Consider the following 22,486-nt stretch of genomic DNA (forward strand, 5'->3'; position numbering starts at 1 on the left):
TGGGGGTCGAACGACACTTTCACAGGGGTCGCCTAAGACCATTGGAAAACACATATTTCCGATGGTCTTAGGAACCGAGACACCGCTCCTCTATCAGTCTCCAGGTGTGGGCGGGATGACATGCCGTCCCTGTCATCTGGACACACCCCCGGGATCAATCCTCTCCGGTGATTGGCCGCCGGAACTGTAGCTCAGGTGAGGCACACAGGCGGCCAATCACCGGCGAGGAGGTGGAGCTTGGAGAGGAGGAGCAGAGCGGCACCGCGAAGATCGAGCGAGTGAAGTGGAGGAGAGCGGCCGGAGAAGGAAGACATCTGACCGGTAAGTGTCTGTACCATGGGAGAGGGAGGGAGCGAGCGAGCCCAGGCTGGAGCAGGGGTCAGCAAGGTAAGTATCATTGGTGTCAGTGAGAGGAATAGTGCCCCATCATTGGTGTCACTAATACCAATGATGGGGCACTATTCCTCCCCCCACTGACACCAACGATGGGGCACTATTCCTCCCCCCACTGACACCAACGATGGGGCACTATTCCTCCCCCCACTGACACCAACGATGGGGCACTATTCCTCCCCCCACTGACACCAACGATGGGGCACTATTCCTCCCCCCACTGACACCAACGATGGGGCACTATTCCTCCCCCCACTGACACCAACGATGGGGCACTATTCCTCCCCCCACTGACACCAACGATGGGGCACTATTCCTCCCCCCACTGACACCAACGATGGGGCACTATTCCTCCCCCCACTGACACCAACGATGGGGCACTATTCCTCCCCCCACTGACACCAACGATGGGGCACTATTCCTCCCCCCACTGACACCAACGATGGGGCACTATTCCTCCCCCCACTGACACCAACGATGGGGCACTATTCCTCCCCCCACTGACACCAACGATGGGGCACTATTCCTCCCCCCACTGACACCAACGATGGGGCACTATTCCTCCCCCCACTGACACCAACGATGGGGCACTATTCCTCCCCCCACTGACACCAACGATGGGGCACTATTCCTCCCCCCACTGACACCAACGATGGGGCACTATTCCTCCCCCCACTGACACCAACGATGGGGCACTATTCCTCCCCCCACTGACACCAACGATGGGGCACTATTCCTCCCCCCACTGACACCAACGATGGGGCACTATTCCTCCCCCCACTGACACCAACGATGGGGCACTATTCCTCCCCCCACTGACACCAACGATGGGGCACTATTCCTCCCCCCACTGACACCAACGATGGGGCACTATTCCTCCCCCCACTGACACCAACGATGGGGCACTATTCCTCCCCCCACTGACACCAACGATGGGGCACTATTCCTCCCCCCACTGACACCAACGATGGGGCACTATTCCTCCCCCCACTGACACCAACGATGGGGCACTATTCCTCCCCCCACTGACACCAACGATGGGGCACTATTCCTCCCCCCACTGACACCAACGATGGGGCACTATTCCTCCCCCCACTGACACCAACGATGGGGCACTATTCCTCCCCCCACTGACACCAACGATGGGGCACTATTCCTCCCCCCACTGACACCAACGATGGGGCACTATTCCTCCCCCCACTGACACCAACGATGGGGCACTATTCCTCCCCCCACTGACACCAACGATGGGGCACTATTCCTCCCCCCACTGACACCAACGATGGGGCACTATTCCTCCCCCCACTGACACCAACGATGGGGCACTATTCCTCCCCCCACTGACACCAACGATGGGGCACTATTCCTCCCCCCACTGACACCAACGATGGGGCACTATTCCTCCCCCCACTGACACCAACGATGGGGCACTATTCCTCCCCCCACTGACACCAACGATGGGGCACTATTCCTCCCCCCACTGACACCAACGATGGGGCACTATTCCTCCCCCCACTGACACCAACGATGGGGCACTATTCCTCCCCCCACTGACACCAACGATGGGGCACTATTCCTCCCCCCACTGACACCAACGATGGGGCACTATTCCTCCCCCCACTGACACCAACGATGGGGCACTATTCCTCCCCCCACTGACACCAACGATGGGGCACTATTCCTCCCCCCACTGACACCAACGATGGGGCACTATTCCTCCCCCCACTGACACCAACGATGGGGCACTATTCCTCCCCCCACTGACACCAACGATGGGGCACTATTCCTCCCCCCACTGACACCAACGATGGGGCACTATTCCTCCCCCCACTGACACCAACGATGGGGCACTATTCCTCCCCCCACTGACACCAACGATGGGGCACTATTCCTCCCCCCACTGACACCAACGATGGGGCACTATTCCTCCCCCCACTGACACCAACGATGGGGCACTATTCCTCCCCCCACTGACACCAACGATGGGGCACTATTCCTCCCCCCACTGACACCAACGACGGGGCACTATTCCTCCCCCCACTGACACCAACGACGGGGCACTATTCCTCCCCCCACTGACACCAACGACGGGGCACTATTCCTCCCCCCACTGACACCAACGACGGGGCACTATTCCTCCCCCCACTGACACCAACGACGGGGCACTATTCCTCCCCCCACTGACACCAACGACGGGGCACTATTCCTCCCCCCACTGACACCAACGACGGGGCACTATTCCTCCCCCCACTGACACCAACGACGGGGCACTATTCCTCCCCCCACTGACACCAACGACGGGGCACTATTCCTCCCCCCACTGACACCAACGACGGGGCACTATTCCTCCCCCCACTGACACCAACGACGGGGCACTATTCCTCCCCCCACTGACACCAACGACGGGGCACTATTCCTCCCCCCACTGACACCAACGACGGGGCACTATTCCTCCCCCCACTGACACCAACGACGGGGCACTATTCCTCCCCCCACTGACACCAACGACGGGGCACTATTCCTCCCCCCACTGACACCAACGACGGGGCACTATTCCTCCCCCCACTGACACCAACGACGGGGCACTATTCCTCCCCCCACTGACACCAACGACGGGGCACTATTCCTCCCCCCACTGACACCAACGACGGGGCACTATTCCTCCCCCCACTGACACCAACGACGGGGCACTATTCCTCCCCCCACTGACACCAACGACGGGGCACTATTCCTCCCCCCACTGACACCAACGACGGGGCACTATTCCTCCCCCCACTGACACCAACGACGGGGCACTATTCCTCCCCCCACTGACACCAACGACGGGGCACTATTCCTCCCACTGCAAAATTACAGTTATGCAGTAGCAACGAAAATAATTTTATGGTTGGGGGTCACCACAACATGAGGAACTGTATTAAAGGGTCACGGCATTAGGAAGGTTGAGAACCACTGTCTTAAAGTGTAACTTCAGCCAAATATTTTTTAGTTTTAGATAGAGATGGGAGATGTTAGCAGCTCTGTCTGGCTTTTTTTTTTTACTGCTTGTCTGCCCTTTTGAAAAGCTATTTCCTGACTTCCTGCCCTAGTGGTAAAAGTGTCGCTAGGGTAGGAAACCAGTTGAAATTTCTTCATCATGGACACAACAGAAATCTAAAGTCCTTATTTATAATACAGTGGGACATGCAAGAATGTATTTCCACTTCCTTTTGTTCCTTTTTGGAGATTTTTTCCTTATTTCATGTTATAGTGACATTCTTGACACTGATACAGGATGTGAAGGAAAATCAGATATTGAGAGGGTAGGTAAGTTGGCATTGGATCTCTAGAAAGAGCCAGGTTCCTCAGAGTGGCATGGAATGGACAGATTAGGGTACGTTTGCACTGAGCAAGCAGCTCACATACAAAGATGGGTCTCTTAAAAAGGAACACTTTACAGTGAAACTGGAAAAAATAGATGTGCCACAAACACAATTTTGTTTTTTCTTCAGAGGTATGTAAACCTGACAGAAGTTCTAAACTAAGAAATTATACTTTAAGATATCCATAGTAAAGACTAAAATATGTCACAAAGGTTTGTTTTATTATATGTAATAGTTACATATCCTAACCCTTATCATGAAGTCAGTGTGGGCGTGATAAGATTGATGGGAAAATTAAACACTGATACATTAGTGCTAATTAAATGGGTGTTTCCTGGCTGGCTCTGTCATGGAACCAACAGGAGGTTTCTTGCAGATGTGGTTCATTGTTACACACCGGCCAACATCCACAGAGCTGTAATCGGCAACAGTGCGGTGTACTGCAGCTGTACAAGAGCCAGCCACTGTGAAGAACAGTAAATGTCAGGTTACTTGTACTAATCAATGCACACAGCTCTTTCACCAATTGGAAACAGCGGAACTGCACCCTATACTTTCACTTTGATGATGACCCTGCCACTGTACTTCTGGCTGTCAGGATCCAGCTGTGTTTTGTTCCTTCAAATAGATTCAGTAGCTACGTAATGTTGGGAGGTAGTGAGCTGTTCTCAGCATTCCAGAATATTTTATTGTTTCTTATAGCAGGTGTTTGAATTATTCCTATAAGAACTATGTAAACATAACTCCACATTTCTGATAGGTTTGGCAGTTTAAAGTGTGTGTAAAACCAAAATGGTTAAAAGAGAAATAAGCCCAAGAGCAAAAAAGCAAACTGTTGCAGCTTAGTCCTTATATCTGGTGGCTGCATTGGGTTTTTTTTTTCCAGACTAAGCACATTTTCAGCAAATATGAAAAGCTGACCTTGCCTGAAATGCCATGTCCTTGACACTTCCTGGGAGCTGCACAATGTATATTTTCCTTCCTAGCTATCTTCTGTAAACTACCAATTGCCATGCCACCCATGTAATGTCGATGAGGAGATAATGGGCATGTTTGTTTATATCAGCACAGCAGCCTAGGGTGACACCCACATCACTCCTCCATAGATACAGTGGAGGCATGGCGTAAGAAAGTGTTATTTGCAGGATTAGCAGATGAACAAACAGCAAAAACAAGTTTCAAAATAGAAAACAAATGCAACCACAGCACCCAGGACTAGTAAAATGAAAAAATATTATATTTTTGGGTTTAGTAACACTTGAAGATTCCTATCAGATTTGTTGTTTTGCTGTGTCCCTTCAAGAACGTTTCCCTTCAATTTTACCTACTGGCACATTAGGACGTAAGATAAAATCTCTTCAAAGCAAAGGGAAACTCTGTCAAGGTCATATGATCAGGAAAACAGACAGCAATACACATTTCAGACATTAGTATTGTTCCTCATTACACTAAAAAAAAATTACTTGTTGCTGTGTCTTTCCCCATTGGAGAGCTTTTCCACTTCCTGTCTTGACCCCCTTACACGAGTCCTGTACAAATAGCAATACTGAATTTCTTTAATACAATGCAAAAATCTTTAGTTCCATTTTAATTTAAAAAAAAAAGACATTGCAAAGCTAAACCTGTGCTTCTAGCTTCCACATTCCTTGAAATCTCCAAAACAGAGTTTTGTCTAGAGTTATGGTGATTGGACCCAAAGTTATTTTAATTATGTAAAGATATTTATCTACATTTAAGTTATTAAAATAGCACAATGAAAAATAATGCACTGTGTAGCATCTGCACTTATAGTTTTCTCTTTCCCCTGTTAAGTCCCACAAATACCTAAGATTCCATTATTGCAGATTCCTGTGATGGTGTGATAACAATGCTTCACTGCTCCTGAATTCAGAGCAGAGTTGCCACACTCGCACATACTGTCCCTGCTTGCACTGCAGTGGGATGTGATGATCCAGGGGTCGTAGCCATCGGCAAAGTCGCTACTGATTCATAAGCCTGTAGCATGTCAATCACACCACACCTAGACCTGCCCACTGCTCTCTAGATTGTTCGCTCTGCCACTTTAGCTGAAGCTTTCCAACTGTGAGCTGCAGTGTCTGGGAGAGGGAGGGTGAGACACCAATGAGAATTTTTAGCTTAGTCAGGGAAGGTAAAGGATGTTTTTTGTTTACTTTGAGGCTTGTGCATTATATAGTAACTGGATATGTTACTTGTTTAGACTGCCATAGTGGAGTCTTTAGTTCTACCCTAACTGAGCCTGTTTGTGTATCTAAACAATCCTATACATTGTTTTTTATTTTCAGGTCTGTGGGGGTGGGCAGTGTATTAAAACCTCTGTAATGGTCTCCTTAGCAGTAATGTTTGACTCCACTTTAAAAAAAATTCTCAAATTCTAATTAATTTCATCTTTTAGCTGCTATGTGATGAGTGGGCCAGTTATGGAGTATTCTACAAGTATCAACCCATTGACCTGGTCAGGTAAGTCATCAAAATGTACCTTTTTATTTTTTAGGTTTGATTTTGGTTAACCTTTTGAAAAGAACAGTTAATATTATGCTATTCTTTTTGATCAGGAAATATTTTGGTGAGAAGATTGCCCTGTATTTTGCCTGGCTGGGAGTATACACCCAAATGCTTATTCCAGCATCCATTGTCGGCATCATCGTGTTCCTTTATGGCTGTGCTACTGTAGACCAGGACATCCCAAGGTATGGTGTTGTAATGTGAAGTCCTTACAAACATGATAATTAGAGATGAGCGAATCGAACATGACGAAGTGGAATTCGTTCCGAAGATTTGGAAAAATTCTATTCGCGACGAATCCGAAGATTAGCAAACTTCGGATGCACGAATCGAATTTTCCCAAAAATGGCGGCGAAATGTGTGGCGACGGAGAAAATGGACAGAGAAGATGGGGCAGGGATCTCTGGGAAGGCGCGCTGACCCATAATGCATTCATGACATGTGATCGCTTTAGCCAATCAGCAGCCAGCCAGCACTGTGTAATGGTGGAGCTATAAATCGCGGCCATCTTAGAATTCTCCATTAGCCTCCGGTCATTCAAGAGAGACAGACCTGTGTGTATTAAGGGACAGACTTAGGGCCACAGAGACTTTAGGGCCACAGAATCGTTACTCAGGGACACAGAATCGTTACTCAGGGACACAGAATCGTTACTTAGGGCCACAGCTATCAAAGAATCGAAAATTTAAAGTGACATACACCCTTTTTTTTTTGGTGGCTGTCGTGCACAGTTGGTGCTGCAGTTTGCCGATTGTGCAAAATAAACTGACTTTCTGCTTCACAACCACTATTGTACGTTCAAAGAGTTAGATCCATTTACACGCCGGCTGGCGGTAATATTTTTTGGGTGATTAGTGCATTCCAGTGACACAAACGTACAGTTTCCAGCCAACGGCAAGCTGCAATTGACCGATTTGTGTACAATAAACTGACTTTCTGCTTCACAACCACTATTGTACGTTCAAAGAGTTAAATCCATTTACACGCCGGCTGGCGGTAATATTTTTTGGGTGATTAGTGCATTCCAGTGACAGAAACGTACAGTTTCCAGCCAACGGCAAGCTGCAATTGACCGATTTGTGTACAATAAACTGACTTTCTGCTTCACAACCACTATTGTACGTTCAAAGAGTTAAATCCATTTACACGCCGGCTGGCGGTAATATTTTTTGGGTGATTAGTGCATTCCAGTGACAGAAACGTACAGTTTCCAGCCAACGGCAAGCTGCAATTGACCGATTGTGTACAATAAACTGACTTTCTGCTTCACAACCACTATTGTACGTTCAAAGAGTTAAATCCATTTACACGCCGGCTGGCGGTAATATTTTTTGGGTGATTAGTGCATTCCAGTGACCTAAACGTACAGTTTCCAGCCAACGGCAAGCTGCAATTGACCGATTGTGCTAAATAAACTGACTTTCTGCTTCACAACCACTATTGTACGTTCAAAGAGTTAAATCCATTTACACGCCGGCTGGCGGTAATATTTTTTGGGTGATTAGTGCATTCCAGTGACCTAAACGTACAGTTTCCAGCCAACGGCAAGCTGCAATTGACCGATTGTGTACAATAAACTGACTTTCTGCTTTACAACCACTATTGTACGTTCAAAGAGTTAAATCCATATACACGCCGGGTGGCGGTAATATTTTTTGGGTAATTAGTGCATTCCAGTGACCTAAACGTACAGTTTACAGCCAACGGCAAGCTGCAATTGACCGATTGTGCTAAATAAACTGACTTTCTGCTTCACAACCACTATTGTACGTTCAAAGAGTTAAATCCGGTTTTATTTTTGGGGTGCTTATTGAATTAAAGAGTATGTCAGACAACACGCAGAGGAGTGGCAGAGGAGGCAATGTTTCAGGAGCGAGCAGACGTGGCAGCAGAGGAAGGGGTCGAGGCAGCACTAGTCGCAGCCAGAGGCCAGTGCTCCCGGTGTCATCCAGCGGTCGTGTCTCCACCGACAACCCTGCCGTCATCGATTGGTTGACTCGGTCGTCTTCCTCTTCCCAGGTCACCTCTGACACCTACAGCCAACGGTCGGTGGGTACGTCAGACACAACCGTTAGTTGGCATGGCCCGGGAGCAAGCCCACTGAAATCACGTGTCCTCGACCTGCCCCTGTCCTTTAGTGTTCCCTCACCAAGCGAAGTATCGCATGCTGTGGGCTCAGCCCCACTGTACAGTGAGGAAGAGCTAACAGAGGGCGGTCAGGAACGGGGGGAGACATCCGCCTCTTCAGCAGCCAGGCGAAGAAGTACTGGCGAGGAGAGTGGCTCGGTAGCCGGTCTAGAGACAGGTCTGTCTCCTGACCCACACGCAGCCGAGAGGGCTAGTAGTGACGCGGAGACCCTAATTGATGATGATGAGGCTGATCGCACTTGGCAGCCTCGTCGTCATCAGGCTATTGCTTCCGCATCATCAGGAGAAGAGGGTGCCAGCTTGCCAGCGAGCAAAACAGTCGGTGGGTTGCCCAGGAGGCAGCAGGGTCGCAGCAGTGTCAGTGGAGCCAAACGGCCACGGAGTAGAGCACCAGCTCCACTGCAGCCTACCACCACGGCCAGTAGTGGTGCAGGTGTGCACAGAGGAAGTAGCAGTCAGCCAGTGAGGAGTAGCGGGGGCAAAGTTTCCTACTCGGCGGTGTGGCAATTTTTCGTCAAGCCGCCCGAGGAAGTAAACGTAGCCGTATGTCGACTATGTGGCCAGAAAGTCAAGCGTGGCCAGGGGGCCAATGTTGGGACTACAGCGTTGCGTCAGCATATGCAGCGTCGCCATTCGGTGGCCTGGGAAAACCGTGATAAAGATACGGCGGTTCTGCCTACCCCAGCCCCCGCTCCATCACCCGCTACGTTACTTGCTCCGTCACCCGACGTCAATCGCCCTCTATCAGCCAGTCAAGGCTCCAACACCTCTGCTGAGGGGAGTTGTCACTCGGCATCTTCCGCTCGTTCAGATGCTCTTTCTCCTGCTACTCCTCTTCACGGATTCCGTCAGCAGTCTTTCTTGGAATCCGTTTCCAAGAGACAACAGTTTGCGAGCACGCACCCGACGGTGCAGAAGCTGAACGTCCTCCTGTCCAAGTTGCTGGTGCTGCAGTCCCTCCCTTTCCAAGTGGTGGACTCAGCACCTTTCCGAGAAATGATGGCTTGTGCCGAGCCGCGGTGGAGAGTGCCAAGCCGGCATTTCTTCGCCAAAAAGGCAGTGCCAGCCCTGCATTCACATGTAGAAGAGATGGTGGGCCAGTCTTTGAGCATGTCGGTCTCTGCCAAAGTGCACGGCAGCGCCGACGTGTGGAGCTGTAACTACGGTCAGGGACAGTACATGTCATTTACGGCCCACTGGGTGAATGTGGTGCCGGCACAGCCGCACCAGCAACTTGGACAGGTCACGCCGCTTTTGCCTCCACGTTTGCATGTCCTTGGTCCAGCAAAGATGTCCGCCTCTACCACCACCCGTGTCCTCAGCCGCCACCCCCGTGCCAAGTCCCATTACCCGACCGGCATATCACATGTGCAGGGCGCAACGGTGTCACGCTGTGCTGCACCTGGTATGCCTTGGCGAACGTAGTCACACAGGGGAGGAACTTCTCAGTGTAATGAACAGAGAAATCGACAGATGGCTGTCTCCGCGCAAACTGAAAATCGGAACCATGTTGACCGACAACGGAAAGAACATGGTGTCTGCTCTGCGTCAAGGAAGGTTGTACCATGCGCCATGCATGGCTCACGTGTTCAATCTGGTTGTCAAGCGGTTCCTAAAATCCACCATCCCACTGCAAGACATCCTTAAAATGTCACGTAAACTTTGCATGCATTTCAGCCAATCCTACACCGCAAAGCACACCCTCCTTGAGCTGCAGCGGCAGAACGGAATTCCACAGCATCGCCTGATCTGCGACGTTGCAACAAGGTGGAATTCAACCCTACATATGTTAGACTGCCTTTACGAACAGCGAAAGGCCATCACCGATTTCCTGATGTTACAAGCGGATAAAGGTACTCCCCTGTGTAACTTAGATGTCAGCCATTGGCAGCTCATGCGTGACACCTGCCGCTTGCTCAGGCCCTTTGAGGAGGCCACGCTATTCGTGAGTCGGCAGGACTATGGGATGAACGACGTCATTCCTCTGTTGCACGTCCTGGAACAAATGCTGTTAACAATGGCTGGTCAGGGTGCGGTAGACGTGGCGCACAGATCTCAACGCCACATGACCCCTGTGGGGGCAGGACAGGAAGAAGAGGAGGAGGTAGAGGAGGACATTGGTGCTCAGGAATTATTGAGTGAAATGGGTGGTTTTTCCACTCAGCGGACAGGAGTGGAGGAGCAGGAGCATCTGGTAGAGGAGGAGGAGGAGACAGAGGACCCAGACGCACCGTGGCAGTATGCTGTGGAGATGGAGGCAGGGAGTCCCTCGCATTCCTTGGCACAAATGGCCCATAGCATGCTCGGTTGCTTGCCTAGCGACAGCCGAATAATAACCATCAGACAGAGGGATGACTTTTGGCTGTCCACCTTGTTGGACCCTCGCTACCGTTCAAAAATGGTGGCCTTTTTCACACCTGCTGAGAGGGAGGCCAAAATAAAGTACTATAAAAACCACCTATGTAGTCAGTTGGTCTCTGCCTTTCTGCGCCAACGTCCATCCTCAGACACTGTGGGCCCTGTGCGCTTGCGTTCCGCTGCCATGGCAGCAGGGGAGGGGTGGGGTGGTAGGAGCAGTGGCAGCTCCACCAGCAGCGGCTGCCTCAGTCTGCAGTCCATGATGAGTAGCTTTCTTCACCAGCGCAGTGAGGAAACTACTAACCAGCCGCAGCAGCAGCAGCATCAGGTGGACCTGGAGCAGGACCTCAAACAACAGGCTTGGGCCTACTTGGACAGCACCCTGCCAACCGAGGTAGACAATCCCCTTGACTACTGGGCAACGAAACTTGACCTTTGGCCCCAACTAGCTGAATTTGCCCTTGAAAGGCTGTCATGCCCGGCCAGTAGCGTGGCATCGGAGCGCGTGTTTAGTGCGGCAGGAGGTATTGTAACTCCGCGGAGGACACGACTGTCCACCCAAAGTGTGGAGAGACTCACGTTTGTGAAAATGAATCAGGCGTGGATTAGTCTGGATTTCAAACCACCAGTTCCTGACACAACTGACTAAATCCGCCATGAATCATGCCCCAAACATGTTATTAGGGACAAATGGAAGACCTCCACCTGATCCGTACATTTGTATATATATTTTATTGAGAGGCTGCTGGTCGGCCGACTCATGTTTTGCACATTTTTAATGACTTATACTCTGCAGGTCGGGCCCCTCATGAATTGGGGTTTTTAAATTATTTATACTTCGCTGGACGACTGTCACATGAATTTAAAATTTTTAATTATTTATAGTCGACCAGTTCCAGACCGATGGAATAGCAATTTTTTTAAATATTTATTTGACACGTGTTGTCCATCTCATCAATGAGGTGGACTGTTTATTTATTGGCCACGGTTTGGCCCCCTCCTGTTTCTTACATTGTTAACTTGTTGTATCGGTCACGGTTTGGCCACATGTTTGGTTGTCTTGTTAAGATTTTCTGTAATGTACACAGTTACGCTTGACTTGTCGACTTTCCACAATCTACTAAGGTATAGCATCGCATCAAAGTTTTTTGTTTTTTTTTTTTTGGTCTAAACCATTTCTTATAATGTCAATTTGTAGGATACGCCGCTGTAAGGCGACCTACTTTTTTGTCACTGTGTAGACATCTATTTATAGGCCGATGTTTGGCCAGAAAGATATATTTAGTAATAACCTAGCCGTTCAAGCCGCTCACTGAACACCTCAGGAATTGCTTTGTATATCTGTCGCCTTAGGGGCCGCTGTCTGGCGACATAATTTTTTGTCACTGTGTAGACATCTATTTATAGGCCGATGTTTGGCCACAAAAATATATTTAGTAATAACCTAGCCGTTCAGGCCGCTCCCTGAACACCTCGGGAATTGCTTTGTATATCTGTCGCCTTAGAGGCCGCTGTCTGAACAGCTCATGAATTGCTTTCTATATGTGTCGCCTTTGAGGCCGCTGGCTGGACAGCTGATGAATTGATTTGTATATATGTACTTATTGTCCGCTGTCCGGACAGCTCATGAATTACTTTTTGTATATAGCCTTCCAAACCACTCTCAGAATAAGTCATGATATTCATGCTGTGTATAGCCTTATAGGCCAATGGTCAATCAAGTCATGATTGTTATAGTGTGTATAGCCTTATAGGCCGCTGTCTTTACAACTTTATAATTCCATGCAGTATATAGCCCTATCGGCCACTTTCTGGCATCCAGTTGCTGTAGCCCCCATCACCACACTGTGCCACGGGCCCCTGTACCGCCTTCTCATACTGCTGCCAGATCCATCCTCTGCCATGTGCGTCTTTGTCGTCTGCTCACGCTGCTGGGTTCCAGTTTTAAACCTAGGCCTGTGTATGGCTTCCGAATACTGCTGCCTCCACCGCCACCCTGCGCCATGTGCCTCTGTCGTCTGCTCACGCTGCTGACTGCTTCCGCTTTTTAAACTAGTCCTGTGTATGTCTTCCGAATACTGCTGCCTCCACCGCCACCCTGCGCCATGTGCCACTTTCGGGTCTCCTCACACTGCTGCCAGGTCCATACTGATTCATGGCCCCCTGTACCGGCTCCTCATGAACATGGTTCAGCGGGTTTGCATCACTTAACGGCAACTCGTTGACAAATGCTGGGACGTTCAGTGTTGTGCGCATTAAGCCAGACACCAAAGGGCAGCACAGACCTGTTATTACTCGCTCAAGCATGGCTGAACAAAACCAGTCTCTACCACAAATTGGACCCAGACCTGCCCAGGGTCTCGTAACTAGATTGCACGGAGGAGTAGAGTCCGTTATCGGAATTAACCACTTCCAGACCGGACACTTTTACCCCCTTCCTGACCAGGGCAATTTTCAGCTTTTAGCGCTATCACACTTTGAATGACAATTGCGCGGTCATGCAACACTGTACCCAAATTAATTTTTTACCATTTTTTTGAGATGGATAAAGCTTTATTTTGGTGGTATTTATTCACCGCTGGGATTTGTATTTTTTTTGCTATGTAAATGAAATGTCCAAAAATTTTGAAAAAAAGTGTTTTTTTTATAAAATTTTGCAAATAAATAATATTTCATCATAAATCTTAGCCAAAATTTATTCCGTTATCTTTTTAGTAAAAAAAAAAAAATCCAAATTAGTTTATAAGCAAAAATTATAATTTTTAAACATTTTTTTTTACATTTTTATTTTATTTTTTTATATTATTAATTTTTATTTTTATTTTTATTTTTTACATACTGTCACCCTAGCAGTACAGTGTCACCATGGTGACACTGTACTACTTGTGAGGGGTGATGAAGATTTTTTTTTTTTTTTTTACACTGATTGCTTTTACACCCATATAGGATGTAAAAGCAATCATTTCTCTTTCTCTCTGTGTGCATTCATGCACTCATTGAGAAGAACTGAGTGAGCTGTGATTGGTCACATCCTGTCACATGGTACAAGGCTTTTGTGAATAGCCTTGTACCATGTGACCTCTGTGATCATTCACAGATTTCACACATAGTAAGCAATGATGTCACAAGTGACATCTTGCTTACTACTTTGCATGTGATCACTGATTGGCCAATCAGTGATCACATGATCGGGACCTCGTACAGAGGTCCCGTCCGACGATCGGTGTTTCACTGTGTCCGGAGGACACAGCGGGCACCGGATCGCGGTGCTGCGCGCTCCCAGGGAGCGCGCACAAGCAGGGTGCGGGGAGGCCGTTTATTGACGGCCACCCGACCCTGCAGTGCCACCGTCCGGCCGTTTATATACAACGGCCGGTCGGCAAGTGGTTAAATAGACAAAACGCCACACCAAAAAGAGTGGCCATTTCCAACACTTATTCCAGAAAGAGGAACAACCCGTTTCATATACGGCCCGTAGACGTTTCACGTCTGCCACATTCAGTCGATTTAAGACGCAAGCTCCACTTCCTGTGGTCTCTGACCGTGGATATACCTTTTAAGTGTCAGCTTTGAAGCTATATTCCCTCCGGAGCACTGACACTGGTGCCCTTCCGTCAACATGCCTTTAAGTTTCAGTTTTCAACCATATTCCCCACAGAAGCCAAACTCTTGGGTATCCCAGAAGCTGCTCAGCGGGTCAGGGCAATAAAGCTCCCGGTTCGCAGGTTGTTCCGTCTTATGAATGGAAGTACGACGGTATATGATCTTCTTCGCACCCACGGCATTACCTCATAAAATTTCTGCATTGCATCTGCAATCACAACGCTGACTTCCCGGATCGCCACTCAGCCATTGGACTCTTGATAGTCGTCTCCCCACACTGCTGCTGGGGGGACTTTTTAACCTAGGCCTGTGTATGGCCTTCAATTGAAGCTGCTTCCGCTCCGCCACTCTGCCATTGGACTCTTGATAGTCGTCTCCCCACGCTGCTGCTGGGGGGACTTTTTAACATAGGCCTCTGTATGGCCTTTAATTGAAGCTGCTTACGCTCCGCCACTCTGCCATGGGCCTCTTGGGTATCCCAGAAGCTGCTCAGCGGGTCAGGGCAATAAAGCTCCCGGTTCGCAGGTTGTTCCGTCTTATGGATGGAAGTACGACGGTATATGATCTTCTTCGCACCCACGGCATCACCTCATAGAATCTCTGCATTGCATCTGCAATCACAACGCTGACTTCCCGGATCGCCACTCAGCCATTGGACTGTTGATAGTCGTCTCCCCACACTGCTGCTGGGGGGACTTTTTAACCTAGGCCTGTGTATGGCCTTCTATTGAAGCTGCTTCCGCTCCGCCACTCTGCCATTGGACACTTGATAGTCGTCTCCCCACGCTGCTGCTGGGGGGACTTTTTAACATAGGCCTCTGTATGGCCTTTAATTGAAGTTGCTTACGCTCCGCCACTCTGTCATGGGCCTCTTGGGTATCCCAGAAGCTGCTCAGCGGGTCAGGGCAATAAAGCTCCCGGTTCGCAGGTTGTTCCGTCTTATGGATGGAAGTACGACAGTATATGATCTTCTTCGCACCCACGGCATTACTTCGTAGAATTTCTGCATTGCATCTGCAATCACAACGCTGACTTCCCGGATCGCCACTCAGCCATTGGACTCTTGATAGTCGTCTCCCCACGCTGCTGCTGGGGGGACTTTTTAACCTAGGCCTGTGTATGGCCTTCAATTGAAGCTGCTTCTGCTCCGCCACTCTGCCATTGGACTCTTGATAGTCGTCTCCCCACGCTGCTGCTGGGGGGACTTTTTAACCTAGGCCTGTGTATGGCCTTCAATTGAAGCTGCTTCTGCTCCGCCACTCTGCCATTGGACTCTTGATAGTCGTCTCCCCACACTGCTGCTGGGGGGACTTTTTAACATAGGCCTCTGTATGGCCTTCAATTTAAGCTGCTTACGCTTCGCCACTCTGCCATGGGCCCCTGTACCGCCTCCTCTTGCTGCTGCCAGGTCCAGAGTGTGTCATGGGTCCCTGTACGGCCTCCCATTGCTGCTGACTTCATCGCCAGACTCTGCCATGTGCCACTTTCAGGTCTCCTTACACTGTTGGTGGGTTCCATTTTGTGATAGGGTGCTGTATGGCCTTCCATTGCTGCTGCCTCCACCGCCACCCTGCGCCATGTGCCTCTGTCGTCTGCTCACGCTGCTGACGGCTTCCGCTTTTTAACCGAGGCCTGTGTTTGGCTTCCGAATACTGCTGCATCCACCGCCACCCTGCGCCATGTGTCTCTGTCGTCTGCTCACGCTGCTGCCAGGTCCATACTGATTCATGGCCCCCTGTACCGGCTCCTCATGAACGTGGTTCAGCGGGTTTGCATCACTTAACGGCAAATCGTTGACAAACGCTGGGACGTTCAGTGTTGTGCGCATTAAGCCAGACACCAAAGGGCAGCACAGACCTGTTATTACTCGCTCAAGCATGGCTGAACAAAACCAGTCTCTACCACAAATTGGACCCAGACCTGCCCAGGGTCTCGTAAGTAGATTGCACGGAGGAGTAGAGTTCGTTATTGGAATTAACTGTGAGGGACTTTTAAACCTAGGCCTGTGTATGGCCTTCAATTGAAGCTGCTTCTGCTCCGCCACTCTGCCATTGGACTCTTGATAGTCGTCTCCCCACGCTGCTGCTGGGGGGACTTTTAAACCTAGGCCTGTGTATGGCCTTCAATTTTAGCTGCTTCTGCTCCGCCACTCTGCCATTGGACTCTTGATAGTCGTCTCCCCACGCTGCTGCTGGGGGGACTTTTAAACCTAGGCCTCTGTATGGCCTTCAATTTTAGCTGCTTACGCTCCGCACTCTGCCATGGGCCCCTGTACCTCATGCTGCTGCCAGGCCCGTAATCTGCCATGGGCCCCCGTACCGACTCCTCATGCTGCTGCCAGGCCCGTAATCTGTCATGGGCCCCTGTACCGCCTCCTCATGCTGCTGCCAGGTCCAGAGTGTGTCATGGGTCCCTGTACGGCCTCCCATTGCTGCTGTCTCCATCGCCACACTCTGCCATGTGCCACTTTCAGGTCTCCTCACACTGGTGGTGGGTTCCATTTTGTCATAGGGTGCTGTATGGCCTCCCATTGCTGCTGCCTCCACCGCCACACTGTGGCTCCACACTCTGGTTTTGGCCCCGTGACTGCCCAAATGAGTGAAGTGTGCGGTGATTCTAAGATCGACGGCACTCATCTGCATGTCATACTGACTGACAGTATTATTTCTCTTCCCCAGCAGACTCCAAGGGCATTTAAATTAAAGGTACAGTGTTCTGCACTAATATAAAGGCTCTCTGAAGCCTAGAAACACCCTTTTTATAAGTTAAATTCGCAGCGAATATATTCGGCTCGAAGCGAATTTATTCGGCGAATCAGCCGAACCGAATTTTTGAATAATTCGCTCATCTCTAATGATAATGCTAGTATATCTAGCAACTTGTGTAGAAAATAAGTCTAGATCAATACTGTATATCACAATCAGAAATAAATGCGGGAGGTTGGATGAGGCATTAGGTTTGGATTAAATAAGATGTCTTAGTTGTCTTCATAACCTTTCTTTCTGTTACCAACAACATACCTAAATTATGGCATATTATTAATATAATAATAAAAGCATACATACATACAACTAAATCCATGCACTAAACGTTTAAGGCTGCTTGCCCTAAATGTCTTATTTCTCTTGCTTCACAGGCTTAACAGGAGAAATCTATCAGTTCCCCAATCCATGCTAAGCAGTGTGGATGGAGGAATCTCCACTGCCAGCTATGGTACTCAGTGGTGTTACCAAACAGTGACTGAATCTAATAGGGTGCTGCGACTGTTGAAATGGTAGTTTTCCACTCAGTTTGGTTGATTTTTAAATTGACTATTGTCGAGCACAGGCCAACCTCAGCTTGAATTTCATCAAATTCTTGCTGAATCGCATGAAATGAAAACATTTTTGGATACTAACTTTGACCCATCTTTAGCTAGCTTAAACTCCAAGACAGTAAAAGATTCCTATTTAAACCAGTTATGTTTATTTTAAAAAAATCTCAGAAAACTATTTAATGTAGTTTTGAGAGTGGCTTGTTTTTTTTATTAGCACCTGCCTTAATCTGTTAGCCTCCTGTAATTCCCCTGTACAGCAAAAATCAGATGCCGATGTGCATTCACTGTACAGGCAGCAGTTCTGTGGGTGGGTCAGTGACCAATCTGCATTACTTAATTGCAGTGATATGACATAGGAGGTCACTGACCAACCTGTGCTCATGAGACTGGATGAAAAAAATAAATCCGTTAGCAGATAAAACAGCTCCCATATATGCATGTAATTTGTGTATCTAACTAAAGCTAAACTTTCACAATTTAAGGGAAGCCAAGAGGAATTAAAAGTCCATTGTGATTGGTTCTTAAAATATAACTAAAGGCATAACTTTTTCTTTTTTTTCTTTTCATTATGGATTGGTTTGTATTTCTGTCTGTGTCCCCATTAGGGAGAGTCACCCTCTCCATTTGTCCTGTTTACCATTATCACCAAGAGTGAAAGTGAGCAAAAACTCCCACATTTGGGTTGTCACCAGACCAAGAATATGGGAGAAATTTCCAAATGGGCACACTAGTTCTAGAGATTTCGCTGTATCAAATAGATTTTCTTTCACTTCCTGTTTCAGCTATGGGACAGGAATCTCACTAGTGGGATACAGATGGGGAAAAAAACTGGCAGGAGCTAAAACCTTCCCTTATTCTATCCAGAATTAAATTATTTACTTTAGTTCTATTTTAACCAAGCCGATGACAGAAGGATAACAGGAGAAAGTATCCTGTGCTGAAATGCCCATTCATAAAAATAAACCCATCAGAGACTGCATACCCAACTGGAGACATGGCTTTAAGCACCCCTCAATAATTCCAATAGCAAACTTATTTTCCATTATGACAAGCAGAGACCAGACTTGTCTGACAGATAACAAACTCATTCAGTACACTGTACAGAACTGACAAGGTTGTGCAGTTAAGTACAACTTAGAGATGAGTATGTATGAGTCCTAGCGGTGTATGGAAGTTTCTTTACATCTGACAGTCATTTGTTTATAATTATTATATTCTAAATTGAACCTGACTGAGATCCTTAATCCTTTTGTGTAAACTGTGTTTGTTCTGACTTTTCCATCTTCATTATCCCAGCATAGAAATGTGTGACCAACGAAATAACATCACCATGTGCCCCCTATGTGACAAGACATGTAACTACTGGAAGATCAGCTCTGCCTGCGCTACAGCTCGAGCCAGCCATCTCTTCGACAACCCAGCCACTGTCTTCTTCTCAGTCTTCATGGCCTTGTGGGGTAAGACCAATGGATTTTTTTAGCTGCCTCATCTACCATAAACATATAGTATAAACTACTGTATTGTTGCTTTCTAAATTATGTAACATTTTGTAGGAAGGTATATTATATAACATGGACTTTATGTTGGTTGGGTTAGTTCAGGAAAATATCTGCTGTAACGGCTCAAGGTAGGTCAATGTCCCAAGCCAAGTGTTCTGTTTAGGAGACTACAACATCCTGTAGGACATATCTTTAAAACTTTGGGTGATATCAGAGTAATTTTTTCCCCAAGTTTTTATCTGTATTAAATAATAGAAAAGTTTGACCCTTGGGGTGAATGGACAATCTAGGAAGGAGGGAAAGGTTTGTGATCCTGTTGAAGGGGATTGGACAAGGAACTTTACTTTTCACTAAATGATTTAAAGGGTAACACCAATGTTTATATTTTGATCATATTGGTGAACTGCTAATGCTGTTTGAGAGAGGCACATGTGCTACAGCTAATTCCTGAGAAGTTAGCTCTTATCTGCTTACATAATCCATGAAGCCAGATTCATTAATATTTTTTCAGTGCTTTTGGGCATTCTTGCCCAAAAGTCTGGTTTAATGAGGATTCTGCACAATATTCCGCATGGATTCCAATGCTTGCTGATAGGGCTGCAGAAGACTGAGTGGACAGTGCTGGAAACACTGTATATAGTGGCCTCCTTTTCTATATACATAGAGCCATGAAGGTGCTAAAAACATTGATGACTTGTAGGGACTTTACTGGAAACGCACCATGCATAGTGATCACTCCAGGCTTTATCCCCAGCTCTAATGACAGCTGGTGGGGAGAGGTTCACATGTCCACTGTCCTAATTCAGGAATGATGTTCAGGCTGAGCCACTGATTGGTTGATTATTTCCAAGAAAAACAACACATGACTCCCATCATGCAGCCATAGCCAGAGTTTAGGATATGCAGCAAGAAGAATCCTAAAATGATTGCTCCAAGATTACCAATTGGCATAGGTAGGGAATGCAGGGTAGCATCTCTCTCTTTACTCTGAGATGAGAACGATGCACACCTTTTTGGCATGCAGTGCGTAGGCAAAAGACACACCCCTGCCACAACCTCAGTTGCATGAAAAAAAATTGTTAAACCCATGTGTTTTTTTTCTGCCATTATATTCCCTTTTCTTTCTGCCGTTATATTCCCTTTTTAAAGTAACAAATGTAATAAAAAATTACCAAAAATCATATAAAATGTCACCCTGCCCTAAAAGTCAAAATATATGAACTCAATAAGTGTGAGCTGAGGCAATACTTAATATGCTATTCTAACACAAAAATTAACCAAAGAAACCAATAAAAATAAGTGTTTCTAGTACTTCCAGTCTTCCCGAAAAGAGTTCACAGTGGACAGTGCAGTCTGGAGTCTGTTTGTTCGTTTGGAGAAGGAAGGAATGAGGTTGAGGGAGGAGCAGGGGAGTGTTTTGCCATCCTAGGCTACCCTGTGTGTTTCTATTGATGCACACAGTGTAGGGAGACACATACTTCCTGAGATAGGAACCACCAACAGGCAACCTGGGGCAGCGGTCAAGGTGCCAGCTTTAATGGGAACATAGGCAAGGATTAAAAGATAAATAAAGCTACATACTTAGTAAGTGAATAACTCAAATGCTGAAAGTGCTTAATACTGAGGGTTTAATATCACTTTAACATAGAGGCGTAACTAGAACCTTCAGGGCCCTGGTGCAAGAAACCATGAAGGACTCCCCTGACCCACCCTTCACTCTGAGCCCAGAGCCCTTTACTCCAGTTTTGTTCCCTCTATTATGGTCCCACAGCAACACCATTCCACATGTTCTGCAGCGGGCCCCCTTTCTGTCGTCCTGGGTAGGGTTGCCACCTTTTCTTCAAGCCAAACCCGAACACTTTAGTGGCGTACGGAAAATTTGTTGTACTATACATATATTGTGTGTGTATGTATGTATGTATATATGTATGTGTGTGTGTGTATATATGTGTGTGTATGTATATATACACACACACACACACACACACACACACACACACACACACACACAGTTGTGTTCAAAATAATAGCAGTGTGTTGAAAAAAGTGAATAAAGCTCAAAATCCTTCTAATAGCTTTTATTTCCATACACACAAATGCATTGGGAACACTACACATTCTATTCCAAATCAAAACATGAAGAAAAATGTCAAATTTGTGTTGTTCCTCTAAAAAAAAATTGAAGAAAAGTGAATATTAGACTGTTTAAAACAATAGCAGTGTTTGTATTCTTCTTTACAAACTCAAACATTCACTATATAAACTGAAAAATGTTTGAAGATTTTGCTTTCCTTTGCATGACTTCATGAATATTTGGTTGTAGTCGCACTGTTTCTGAGAACTGCTGTACATCTGTGTTGCATGGAGTCACCCAACTTCTGGCACCTGTGATCAGGTATTCCAGCCAAGGATGATTCGACTACATTCCACAGTTCTTCTCTATTTCTTGGTTTTGCCTCAGAAACTGCATTTTTGATGTCACCCCACAAGTTTTCTATTGGATTAGGATCCAGGGATTGGGCTGGCCACTCCATAACGTCAATCTTGTTGGTCTGGAACCAAGATGTTGCACGTTTACTGGTGTGTTTGGGGTCGTTGTCTTGTTGGAACACCCATTTCAAGGGCATTTCCTCTTCAGCATAAGGCAGCATGACCTCTTCAAGTATTCTGATGTATTCAAACTGATCCATGATCCCTGGTATGCGATAAATAGGCCCAACACCGTAGTATGAGAAACATCCCCATATCATGATGCTTGCGCAACCATGCTTCACTGTCTTCACAGTGTACTGTGGCTTGAATTCAGTGTTTGGGGGTCGTCTGACAAACTGTCTCCGCCCACTAGACCCAAAAAGAACAATCTTACTTTCATCAGTCCACAAAGTGTTGCGTCATTTCTCTTTTAGGCCAGTCAATGTGTTCTTTGGCAAATTGTAACCTCTTCAGCACGTCTTTTTTTTCCAACAGTGGGACTTTGCGGGGGCTTCTTGCAGATAGCTTGGCTTCACATAGGCGTCTTCTAATTGTAACAGTACTCAAAGGTAACTTTAGACCTTCTTTGATCTTCTTGGAGCTGATTGTTGGCTGAGTCCTTGCCATTTTGGCTATTCTTCTATCCATTCAAATGGTAGTTTTATGCTTTCTTCCACGTCTTTCAGGTTTTGGTTGCCATTTTAAAGCATTTGCAATCATTTTAGCTGAGCAGCCTATCATTTTCTGCACTTCTTTATATGTTTTCCCCTCTCCAATCAACTTTTTAATCAAGGTACGCTGTTCTTCTGAAC

At 47.3% G+C, this 22,486-nt stretch overlaps 1 protein-coding gene across 4 annotated transcripts in view; it reads left to right on the forward strand.

Annotated features, from left to right (window-relative positions):
- ANO1 (anoctamin 1) overlaps positions 1-22,486 on the forward strand; it is a 249,785-nt gene that overhangs the window by 173,404 nt on the left and 53,895 nt on the right. For all 4 annotated transcript variants that reach the window (XM_089684580.1, XM_089684578.1, XM_089684579.1 and 1 more), the window contains 3 exons: positions 6,169-6,233; positions 6,329-6,463; positions 19,000-19,160. In XM_089684580.1, the coding sequence (XP_089540706.1) occupies positions 6,169-6,233; positions 6,329-6,463; positions 19,000-19,160 (361 nt within the window). The remainder of the gene's footprint in view (positions 1-6,168; positions 6,234-6,328; positions 6,464-18,999; positions 19,161-22,486) is intronic.

The sequence above is a fragment of the Staurois parvus genome, unplaced genomic scaffold (assembly GCF_062004578.1).
Source record: "Staurois parvus isolate SC_StPar_1 unplaced genomic scaffold, SC_StPar_1.0 ptg000350l, whole genome shotgun sequence".
NCBI classification, from domain to species: domain Eukaryota; kingdom Metazoa; phylum Chordata; class Amphibia; order Anura; family Ranidae; genus Staurois; species Staurois parvus.